Source organism: Stegastes partitus, unplaced genomic scaffold (genome assembly GCF_000690725.1).
Source record: "Stegastes partitus isolate 25-593 unplaced genomic scaffold, Stegastes_partitus-1.0.2 Scaffold680, whole genome shotgun sequence".
Classification (NCBI taxonomy): Eukaryota; Metazoa; Chordata; class Actinopteri; family Pomacentridae; genus Stegastes; species Stegastes partitus.
This window is the reverse complement of record NW_007578411.1, coordinates 89810-102203: the sequence shown is the minus strand read 5'-3', so window position 1 is coordinate 102203 and position 12394 is coordinate 89810. Positions and strand designations below refer to the sequence as shown.

The following is a 12394-nucleotide window of genomic DNA, read 5'->3' as shown; positions in this document are numbered from 1 at the left end:
ATCTGCACTACACTGTACTAAAAGATCTCAGTATTTCACTTTTTGTAATACACAGCACTGCAATATCTGTACAGTACAGTACTGTACTGCAGTATTTGCACTATGCAGTTCCGCAGTATTGGCACTATACAGGACTGCAGTTTCTGTACAATAGAAAATTTGTACTACAGAGTACCGCAGAAGGTGTACTAGATTATTGCAGAATCTATACTACAGAGGATTGCAGTATTCTGTACTACACAATATGACAGTATCTGTCTAATAACTAGTCTAAGTCCCCCTCTAGGACTAGTTTTAGTCCAACTTCTGTCGAACAAGTTTTAGTCAAATCCCCCTGTAGAACCTGTTTTAGTCTAACTCCCTCACTAGGACTAGTTTTAGTTTAATCCCCCTGTAGGACTAGCTTCAGTCTAATCCTCTGCAGCTGCAGTCTGGTCTCTCAGGTGTGGTTGGAGTTCTTACCTGATGTATCCCACCTGTGGCCGGTGGCTCAGCTGCCAGCGGTACGAGGTTTTGTCCTTCCAGCCGGTGTTCCGAGGATCCTTCCACAGCAGCTTCACCTCTCCAGCTGTGTCTCCGGTGTGCCAGAGAGCGTTCCTCAGAAACTCACCTGGTCCGGTCCGAGACTTCACTGCCTGCAGTACCAACACAAGTATACAGTTTTTAACCATTCCCACTGAGATCAGTTCAGCTTGAGAAGAGAATTAGGAGAACACAGAGAAACAGGACTGACATTGGTGCAGAAAACAGCTGAGGAGTCAAACCAGCAACCAGCCAATCAACCACATGAGGCGACTGAAAACCTGCAGGTTCTACATCAGTCGCTGTCAGTTGATCCCACCTAGTGAAACCTGTTAGAATTACTATTGACAACTGCAGAACCCCGATCTTGGATCTGAGGACCAACCTAACACCTATACCAGCAGATATATCAGCAAAATAAAGAACAGTAGAATCAACAACAGCAAAATCAATAAAATAACAGAAGAGTAAAGTGACATAAAGAATCACAGTATAAAGGACAGTAGAACACAATAGAACCCAGTAGAGACCTTAAGCTGCAGCGCAGGCTGGGCCATGGCTCTGAAGGGGATGGACTGCCAGTACGTCTGCTCTGTCTGTTTCCACATTACCACATAGAAGCTGGATGAGTCCTGGTAGGCAAAGATGAAGCCGGCATAGTCGTCGTCCGTCACAGTGTTGACATGAAATGTTCCCTCAAAGTCAACGCCGTTAAACGCTGTGTAGCCTGTGGATACATAGAGGAGGAAACCGTAGTACCAGAGCCAGAGGACAGCTGTGAGTTCATACAGGTTAAAGTGAAACACGTACCCACGGCTAAACCAGGATCACTGTTCATCGTCTGGACGATTTCCATCCCCTGCAGAGAAAAGTATTTTTCAGGAATGCCAGGATGAATAACTATTTGCACTACCAGTTATTAATCTGACAGTTCTCTTTAGTCTGAACATTTCTTTCTGTTTAGGCAGACAGTTTTTAAAACATTTAGTTTACTGTGATGTAATGAACAAACACATCAAGTCTTCTCATTTGAGAACCTGTAACTAAGGAGGTTTTTAATCAACATAAAGAGAACAGGTTCAGAAACAATGGTGTTCGGGACCAGAGGTCACCTGATTCAGGACCACCCAGTTGGGGTCGATCTGGGCATCGCCCTCCGGGTCCAGGATGACCGTCTGATAGGCTCTGAAGTCTGTCAGCGTGACCTCAGCACTCTCTGGACACACGTCGATCAGATCCATCACAGCGTCATTATCAAAGTCATTTTCGCAGACGTCACCAACGCCGTTAGCTGAGGATGGACATGGGAAGACAAACAGATGGTAGTCCAACACTGTTTAGTGTTTACAGAAATAAACTGGAAGAAGCTGTTCAAAGATCTGTGGCTACATCAAATTCTGTGGTTCCCAGCAGAACCTCGATACAATTGAGCTCCATAGTAACCAGCTCCCATACACATGAACACACCTGCCAGACAAGCAGACAAGCAGTAGATGCTACAAGTTACCAATGTTCCCTAAAGGCCTCACATGCAAACAATGTTAGATGCTACAATTTACTGATCTCTCCAAAACACGTCACATTCAGGCTATGGTGGGCACTACAATGAGCCAGCGTTCCCTAAAAGCCTCACATGCAAATTATCAGCAAAAGCTGTGAATTGCTGATGTTTTCTAAAGCCTCATGCGCTAACTATTCTGAGATGCTACATTTTACCGATGTTCCCTAAATGTCTCTCATTTGTTGGTCGACTCCACAATTTATCAATGTTCCTCAAAAATCACACATCAGTAGATGCTACAATTTATCGATCATCCATAGATCTACATTTTACGACTGTCTCCTAAAGGCCTCACAGACAGTTACAAATGCAGCCTGGAGCTATAAAATACAACTTTATGGCCACGCCCCTGACAAATAAACTGAAGTTTACCACAGATTACTGGAGTTTGCCACAGAAAACTAACTTTGAATGCAAGTTGAAATGCTATACCCATAGAAATATAATGTATAATTGGGACAAATATATAGTGAAACATATATAGTATATTATATTTAATGATGTATTTATATAATCAGGCTGGATGTGGAGTGTAAACCAGATATTCTGGTGTATGCACTGATAACACAAACTAAACCTGATGGACAGTTCATTGGTCAGTGCTCTTCGTCCAGCAGCTGTGCTTTTTTGTGCAGTTGTTACCGTCAGAGTCTTTCTGGTTGGGATTGACAATGAGCCTGCAGTTGTCATGGTCGTCCAGGACGCCGTCGTTGTCGTCGTCATGGTCGCAGTCGTCTCCGAGGCCATCGTTGTCGGAGTCGAGCTGGGAGCTGTTGGGGATGTCGGGGCAGTTGTCTCTGCTGTCCTGGTGACCGTCTCCGTCCCTGCAGAGATGAAACACTCAGTGTCCGTTTCATTTGGCTCTAACTTTTACTGTTTTCATCCTGCAGAGTCAAGATATTTACACTTGTGTCTTAGTTTTGTGTGTCAGCTAGGCTTGGGCTCAAATTTGATTCTCAACACTGTCAAAAACATCAGCTTTTGTTGTTTTGTTTTTTTTAAATTGAAAGAGACACTTATTTACTGTGATATATTGTAGTGAGCAACATGTAACAGGCTCAAGTTTAACTGGTGTAGAGTGGCAACGATGAACTAATTAATTAAATAGTCTTTTCTTTATTAACCTTTAAATTCTCTTATTGAAGCTTCTAAAATATGAATATTTTCCAGTTTCTTTCTTCCTGTAAAACAGTAAACTGAACATCTTTGGACTGGAAAACACTGATCAACATTTTACACAATTTTCTGATATTTTATAGACCAAACAACTAATTGATTAATCAAGAAAATAATCAACAGACAACAGAAATAATCACTAGATGCAGCCTCATTGGACGTACAGGGAACTTGGCAGTTGCCATTTTGATTTAAAATGAACCAACATATTTGCTTTCACTCCTAACCCTTTAACCGTTTTCTGATATTTCAAAGAACTAATTGAGAAAATAAGTGTACCTTTTTTTGGTGAAAAAGGAGGATTAGAAATAGAATGAAATTGCAACTACTAAACTAACAGAAGAATTTTTTGGAAATGATTGGTCATTTTGTACTCTCACGTTCATCTTTAAAGAGCTAAAACTTAATGTAGGTTAAAAGCATTTAATTCCAGCAAGTAACATGTTTATATAGCTGATATCACAGTGAAATGTAGGTATGAAGACACTGACACCACTCGAGCCTGTAGTCAGGTAATTTTTCATAAGTATTTCATGTGTATATTTCAGGTGGTTATTCTTATTCAACACAACCAGAGAAACTTGAGAACCAGAGGAAGGTGTGGGCGTCCAACATACGTGTCCTGGTTGGTGTCACAAACATCTCCCACCAGGTCGTTGTCAATGTCCGTCTGAAATAGAGACAAGATGTTCATGAAGACACACTGTGACCTTTTTGTTAATTCTGAAAGATTCTTGATCCAGTAGCCGATTTTTTAAAGTGCAGACATCTTAAACTGACAACATAACATAAAGCGTCAGCTTGTCATGTTCCGTTTTCAAGATTATTTGAGACCTAACATAAAAAATGTAGTTTAGAGGCAACAAAAAAGAACAAGATTAAGATCTGGGTTCAGATCATGTTATATATTTGTCTAAGATGGTCACTGTGTCAGATGAGGTGATTATAGTCATAAATTTATGCCATGACATGTGACAAACCAACTTTACAGGCTACATCCACACTTCTCGATTGTAAACACATAACTTGTTCTTGAGTTTCAGGAGACATGTGCATAAACTGTTAGGAATAGGAATAGGAATAGCCTTTATTGTCATTGTACACAAAAATTGTACAACAAAATTGGTTGAAGTATCTCCCCATCGTGCACTTAAAAAATTACAAAATACAATATGCATTTAAGTAATAAAACCTGTGGTTGTGCTTTAGGCCATGTCCAACTTCTAATGATATTTTTCTAAACTGATATTTTTTCCTCTATTTAAAACTGTCCACATGACCATTATTTTACAAAACACACTGTATGGACAAAAGTATTTGGACACCTGGCTGTTACACCTACAGGCATGAATATGGAGTTGGTCTCCCTTTGCAGCTACAACAGCTTCCACTCTTGTAGGAAGGCTTTCCACAAGATTTTTGAAGTGAGACTAAAGAAGAAGAACTCTTGATGTTGAATTAGAAAGCCTTGTTATAATTTCTGTTATAGTTCATTCCAAAGGTGTTGGATGGGGTTGAGGTCAGGGCTTTGTGCAGCCAGTCAAGTTCTTCCACAACAAACTCACCAAACCCTGTCTTTATGGCCTTTACTTTGAACATTGATGCTAAGTCAAGCTGGAATGGAAGAGTGTCTTCCCCAGACTGTCCCACAAAGCTGAAAGCACAGAATCTGTGGCAATGGATCTGAATAAAACATCTGAATTCAATGATTGAGAGATGTGTCCATATACTTTGTCCATATAGAGTATCTCTGTAGAATGCAAAAACAGCTACTAGCACCACAGGAGAACATTTGGTCATGTCATCGTTTCTGTTGATGATGTGGATCACATTTTTTTTAATGTTGGCAATCTGAAATTATGTGATACATTACATTTCAAGCAATACAGATGCGGTACCATATTATGAGAAACCAGCATCTTTCAGGTCAGACTGTTGTGGTGCTGATATAATGGAGTCTAAACACAGTGCAACACATCCAATAACTCTGAAAATATCTACAACAGGGAGCACATTTAACTGGGCAGCAGGAGGGTGGTGTGAATTCACAGCATTAATATATAATGATCTTTCACATCTCTCGTTAAAGACTTAAACTCCTTGAAAATGTTGGAACATGAATTTCATCAATCACCGCAACAGGCCAAGAGATAAATCAGAGTGGTCCAAAGATGACCAAGAGGTTACAGTATAAAGTCTTTCTTTTACTCTTATTTTTATGTTTTAGGTCTCTAAAAAGTTGAAAAAGAAACTGAGCTAGCCACATGTAGCAGACGTATGCAGGCTGAGACACATTTGTCATGAAAGAACAAGGTTTCATGTTAAGGTTAACATGCTGACTGCCTGGTTTTACCTGCATGGGGTTGCTGAGTTCAGGACAGCTGTCACAAGCATCTCCGACTCCGTCTCGATCTCTGTCCGTCTGCATCGGGTTTGGTACTTTCGGACAGTTATCGAGAACGTTGGGAATACCTGAACAAGCACATGCAAACACTATTCACCCACAATGTCTGGTTTTGGATTTTAAAGGTTAGTCAGTTTGTTCATTTCTGGATCAAGAGATTAGAATATCTAGTAGTGATGTTGATCCAAACAAACAAGATCCTGATGGTTCATCTGCTCTTTTACCAGCAGTGGAGCTGCTGTGTGAAGTTTGCACAGAGGGAGGTTCTAAAGGTGATAGTCCTCGGGGAGTAGATAAAGATATTTCATGAAGATCAGACCTGCAGCAATGGAGACTTTCTTTCTCTGGACAAACTGTGACGTTTGCGCTCAGAGCTTATTTTTCCTTGAATCAAAGAAACGTTCTGTAACGTCTATGTACTCTACAAATCTAAAACTCTGTGACTCCAAGTTTGGTGTCCGGGTTTCTGACACCTGTTTTACAATATTAGACACAATATCAACTTAAAGCAGTGCCTAGTTGTTGATTATTGTGAGTATTTGGAAATGAACAATATCCATTTGATGTCCACAACAGTGTTTCTGCAGTTCCAGTTTTTTAGATGACAGTGTTTCTGTCTTTGTCTGTGGAAGACATTGTTTCTGTGGTTTCTGTCTCTGCCTGTAGAGGGCAGCATAGATTCTAGCTCCTCGTCCATCTGTGATGTGAGGACAGGCTGGTTGTGTTTTACCGTCTCCGTCGATGTCCTGGTCGCAGGCGTCTCCTTGTCCGTTGCTGTCAGTGTCTTTCTGGTCGCTGTTGGGGACATTGGGACAGTTGTCACAGGCGTCTCCAAACGAATCACTGTCTGAGTTCTGCTGATCTTTGTTAGGCACCAAACGGCAGTTGTCCTGAGGGACAGAGGACACGTCACGTGATAGTAGCTGTTACAGGTGTGATAGTCTTAGTCTGTTATAGCTGCAGGCATAGTCTTTGTCGAACCTCCACGTTTTTGATGCCGTCTCCGTCTGCGTCCTCATCGCACTGATCTCCGATCCCGTCATTGTCGGCGTCCTCCTGACCAGAGTTTGGAGTGAGCACACAGTTGTCCTGGAGGACAAAGACACCATGTCAAACTCAAACACTGCTGCTGTTAAAATGGTGACTCTTTCATTGTCAAGTCATCTTTAATACGGAAACAACTATTTAACAAGTTCTGCAGATTGGTTTACTTGACCAAAATCCCAAACTACATCAGTTTATTGTACAGTGATATACAGGGCAATTAATGATAGAATTTACTTCCGAACCATATAAACTTACTATTGAGTGATGTCTGAGATTGGCTAACAGTTGTTTTCCTGGTTGGTCACCACACTGCAGGTAAAAATTCCCTACGATACTGTGTGATATCCTTGTGCTGCTTAACTGCCAACTCACATTGGCAGTTAAACAGCACTCTCATTCCTTTCGACTTGTTTAATGCTGAATACACTACAGAAATCTCAAATCAGCAGGAAGATCTGCTACTGTTTATACATGGGACGTCCTCTTAAACTGCCATCACATGAAGAGAGAGACCTGCTGGTCTGAAAGCAGCTGAAGGTAAGCACTGTCATTGGCTATATTTTTTGCCATTTATTACTTCTTTTTTTTTTTTTTGTATAATTACATGCACAGAACCACGTTCCCTGAAGTCAAAACATCACAATGTCTTGTACATATTTCCAGAACATTAAGTATTTGTTGGGTCACTATTTTTGATTGTCAGCCGATAATGGAAGGATAAAAGAATGGAAGAATGGAACTAATTCAACAACAAAATAACCTTTTTATCTATTACAAATTGAGATTTTCAAGGCTTTTTTTTTTTTTTTTTCAAAAATCAGATTCTTAGACATTTTAAAAATGACTTTACCAGACTAGAGAACTTCTGACTCATTTAAAAGGCCCTGTCTTAGGGAAAGTGAAACCAATGCTTTCTAAAGACTCTACCAGATGTCCAGACATCCTGTGTTGTGTGTGTGTCACAGTGTAATCCTTCAAAGTTTTTACATTTGATGAACTTGAATAGAGAATATTTGTTCAAGCAAATTAAACTTTATAACCACAAGTTTAACTTGCTGTTCTAAATATATCTTGAATATGTTTTTCCTCTTAATTTGCATCCATATAATCCAAAATATAACATTACACTGTTTGACACTGTGATCATTTTATTCTATATTATGACAAATCGGACAGGGAAAGAAGAGAAGGCATGACAGAACGTGACAGGACAGGATATGCTGATTAATCATTGGTCAAGTCCGACCTGTTTGCAGTGTTTGTCGTTGTCCATGCAGGGCAGAGAGCGGTCGGGATATCCGTCGATGTCTGTGTCTACTCCACATGTGTTCCCATTACCGGCCCAGCCCACGTTACACTGAAAACACACACATTTCACACTGTCAACGCTGCTTCATAGTGAATGATCCAAGGTAATTCCATTAAATAATCATTAAAAAATTATTTACTTTTATTGTGCAGATTTTTCCCGTTCTGCTAATTATAGATAATAAGTAGCAAAAAAAGAAAACAAAACTAATATGAAGTATTATTTTACATGTTGATGGTAAGAAGACAGGCGAAAACTGTAAATAATGTCCAAAACAAAAAAAATCTATAATTTCCAAAAAATAACATCTTTAAAAAAACATTTAACACAAAATTACCCTTTTTTTTTTTTTTACTGTACTTAAATCTACAAAAAATAACATCCATATTTGCTGTTATTTGAAAAGAAATGAAAAAATGGTAAACCATTTTAAACTGTAATTTTACAGAGTTTACCTGTTTTCGGAAATTACAAATCATACCAAGAAAAATCACAGAATAAAAGTATCTACTTACAGGTTTTTGGTAAAAAAAAATAAATACATTTTTTTTAAAAAGGAAAAAGAAAGAAAGAACAAGCCAATCAAGCTGTAAATGGCACATTAAAAATCTATATTTTTTACAAATAGTACTTTGTATGTTTACAATGTGTAATCATGAAATTACACAATTTTGCTATATTTAACAGAGATATTTGCTATTATTTGTTACAGTTTTTGAGTGTTAGAATAGTTCATAGTTTTCTCTGCTGGCAGATTTGAACCACAACACACTTTTAATGATTTCACATTTTTGTTGTTTATTATTTTGTTGCTGGTCCTGTGAGGAGCATCATTTAGGTTAGGTTAGTAACTTTAGTTTTAAATTAGTTAGGTTAATCTCCACAATTAATAATGTTGCTGTATCTTAGCCAAACTATGTTTTATAGTTGCGTAAAATTGTATTTATATGTGTAAGGTTTTGACATTGATTTTGACTCCAAAGCTATTGTTTGAAATGTGCTGTATGAATAACTGTGACTTGACACTCATGTGTGCGTTCCTGATGATATTAAATAAACTTGATTTAAACAGTCTAACACGTGCTGCATGGACAATCTCTGCTCACCCTGCAGGAGACCTCCCCATTCCTCTCCATGGCACAGTGGGCGTTGGTGTCGCAGGGGTTGAACGTCAGTGCGTTGCATGACTTTCTGGGGAAGCAGCCTGAAGTCTGGTTACCGAGGAAACCAGGTTTACAGCTTCCACATTTGTATGAACCCTGTGAAAGAGACAGAGATGTCGTATCAGCAGAGTCCACAAGAGGGCGCTGTCTCACTGAGGCTCACCTCGTGGAAACAGCACAACCATGACTTGAAGTAGAGAAAACTCAGAAATGTCTTCTGTGCAGCATGACACAGAATGGCAGAAACCACAAAAACGAAAAAACAACAATTGAATTGCTTTGATTATTTATTTTACGAAAATTGAAAAAACCTGGAATCAGCAGTTGCAACATTATTCTAAGTGTCCACGAGTATTACCAATACTGGAAAAATGTTGACTCTGTGTACCTATTTACATTTTTACAGCCTCTCCAAACTTTTTCATTGTACTTGGCATATAAATTTTAGAAAGATCTTTCACCATGCGAAATGTGTCTTTGCCTTTGTTGTTGTCGGGGTTTTTTGCTAGTTTTTCATTTCTTTGTGGTTGTTCAGCATTTTTTTGTGGTTATTTTGTGCTCCTTTTGTGTTTCTTTGTGGTTGTTCTGTGTCTTTTTGCAGGTGTTTTGCTTCTCTGTGGCTATTTTGCATCTCTTTGTGGTAATTTTGTGTCTGTTTGTGCTCATTTTGTGTCTCTTTGTGGTCGTTTTACATCTCATTACGATTGACTGGCATTTGTTTGTGGCTGTTTTGTGTTTCTCTGGTGTCTTTTTGTGTCTCCTTGCGGTCATTAAATGTAGCATGTCTCAAAAAAAGTATACAGAGAAGCAAGTTGTCAGCAAGTTGTTGAAAGATGCATTCAGCATGGTGAAGCATCTTTCTGCAGTTGATTTGAAGGGTAGAGTGAAAAAGTCAGTAGAGGCTGTATACTGGAAATAGTTAAATATCTATAGTACTTTAAGCCTCCATTTTTCCATTGTTGGAAACAAATATTGACACATGGAAAAATGTTACATTTTTTGTAAAATAAATAATCAAAGAATTCAACTTTTGCCTTGACAATGTTGTGTCATGCTGCAAAGAAAACATTTTTGAGTTCTCTCTTATCCTAGACACGGTTGTATTGTTTCCGTAGAGTTGCACGACTTTAACTAATTGATTAATCAATTAATTGCTGCAGCTGTAATGTGACTGATGTTTTGTTGTTGTTGCAGTGAAAAATGAGCCAACAGTGAGGAACTACTACTAAAGTCACAGCTGTGACAGCAGCCTCGCAGTGAATCTCACACCAGCTGAAGTAAAACACCAGCAGTAGAAACCGGAAGGCTAAAAGACAAACAGCCGTGAACTCACCACAGTGTTGATGCAGACAGAGTTGGACACACAGGCGTCAGGTAGATCGACGCACTCATCAATATCCACACACTCCTGAGAAACACATTCAACATGTTACTTCACAGACATGTTGTCGCAGCAGGTGTCATAAAATCAAAACGTCTGCTGCGAAAAACAATCAAAACCTCCCCTTGGCCAAGTTACAAAGTTAAAACATCTGCAGCAAATTTTAAAAAGTAAGTGGTGAGGAGGGACTTTTTTTGGTCTAATTATGTCACTTATTTTTCTAACAATAAACGATAACCTGTAGGAACAATGAGGACAGAGAAGGGGCATTTGATTTTTACAGGACGATTCTAATAAAACAAACAAAAAAAGAATGCTTTTTGTTTTCTTAACCTTTTACACAATAAAAGCAGTAGAGGAATTACTATTTCTACTATTATCAGTTTTGATTGTAAACAAATGCGCTAACATGAACATAAATCACCCTAAACTACTTCCTGTTTCTGCTGCCAATTTTTGTCAAATTACAAAAAACAATAAAACTCTGCTGCTTGCATTTTCTGAATTCTTGAATTGAGTTCTTTGGCAGTGCTGCACCTGAATACAATGTGAAATAAGGCTGCAACAAATTATTATTTTCCTTGACAACTGTTCTCTTGATTGTTTTCTGGATTAATTGACAAGGTGTTTGATCTATAAAATGCCAGAAAATGTTCTGTTTTGTCCAACGACATTCAGTTTACTGTTACAGAGGAGGAAAGAAACCTTAAAATATTTACATTTAAGAAGATGCAATTACAGAATTCAGACAGTTTTTTTCTTAAAATTTGCTCAAATTTATTAACTTATTACCAAAATAGGTGGAAATTAATTTATTAGTTGACAACTTATCAATTAACACTTGCACCGAACTAATTTAGAGTTTCTTTTTTAAATGCACACAAATTGTAATTATAGTTAGAATAACCTCGGTGTAAAAGCAAATACGTTGGATAATTAAAAAATGTCTATGTTCAGCTGTTTCAGACAATTTGAGAAGCATTTTTAAAACACAGGCTAGACTATGTGTTTAGTTAAAAATACAATATACAGAGCAGTAAATTATGCAATATGTGCATAAAATAACATCACAGTGAGACAGAAGATGTTTTTTTCCGAGGATGTAATAGTGTATTTTGGTGCTCTGAGCTGTTTCACCTCCATCCACAGTTAGTTTAATTGCTTCCAGCTGTACTCAAATACTGACTTTTCCAGCGTGAACTGCTCAGACTGTAAAACTGCTCAGACTGAGTGTGAAGTCTGGACACTGACACACATTGACACACACCCAGAGAGGTAGAAAACAAGCTTGCCTTTGTCAGCCACCGCTTCACACATCACATTCTTGAACAAGCCACATTCGTTCATATGTCTGACCTGTCTGTGTGTCTTGGCATAGTCCAGTCCAGTTCCAGTCAGTGGCGCCCCCCACAGGCCTGGAGGACATGGCTGGCAGCTGAACCCCCCCACAGTGTTGACACAGGCCCCAGGAGAGTAGCAGGGCTGCAGCTCACACTGACAGAGGAGGGGGGTGTTACTGGTACTCTGGTATTTACTGATGTTCTGGTGTTGTTGTACAGCAACATTAAAAAGAGCTGACTGATACTGTGTCGGTCCCATGGTGACTCCACAGACCTCTGAATGTGTCATGTTTGTCTGTTTACGATCAATTTGCATTTCTTTGTGATGGTTGTGTATCTCATCATGGGTTTTTCGTGTCTCTATGGTCATTTTTCTTTACATTGTGGTTGTTTTGTGCATCTTTGTGGTCATCTTAGATCTTTTTGTAAAATGTTGTTGTATGTTGATGTGTGTTTTGGTGTTATTGTAGTGTGGGTGTTCCTGTATGTTG

The 12394-nt window shown here is 38.8% G+C and overlaps 1 protein-coding gene across 1 annotated transcript in view; it reads right to left on the bottom strand.

Annotated features, from left to right (window-relative positions):
* thbs3a (thrombospondin 3a) overlaps positions 1-12394 on the bottom strand; it is a 39038-nt gene that overhangs the window by 6221 nt on the left and 20423 nt on the right. The window contains exons 9-21 of the mRNA XM_008290522.1: positions 11920-12057; positions 10516-10590; positions 9126-9278; positions 7957-8067; positions 6645-6752; positions 6394-6553; positions 5613-5731; positions 3877-3929; positions 2726-2907; positions 1635-1813; positions 1333-1381; positions 1053-1249; positions 463-635 (exon numbers count right to left, since the gene is read on the bottom strand). Of these exons, the coding sequence (XP_008288744.1) occupies positions 463-635; positions 1053-1249; positions 1333-1381; positions 1635-1813; positions 2726-2907; positions 3877-3929; positions 5613-5731; positions 6394-6553; positions 6645-6752; positions 7957-8067; positions 9126-9278; positions 10516-10590; positions 11920-12057 (1697 nt within the window). The remainder of the gene's footprint in view (positions 1-462; positions 636-1052; positions 1250-1332; positions 1382-1634; positions 1814-2725; positions 2908-3876; positions 3930-5612; positions 5732-6393; positions 6554-6644; positions 6753-7956; positions 8068-9125; positions 9279-10515; positions 10591-11919; positions 12058-12394) is intronic.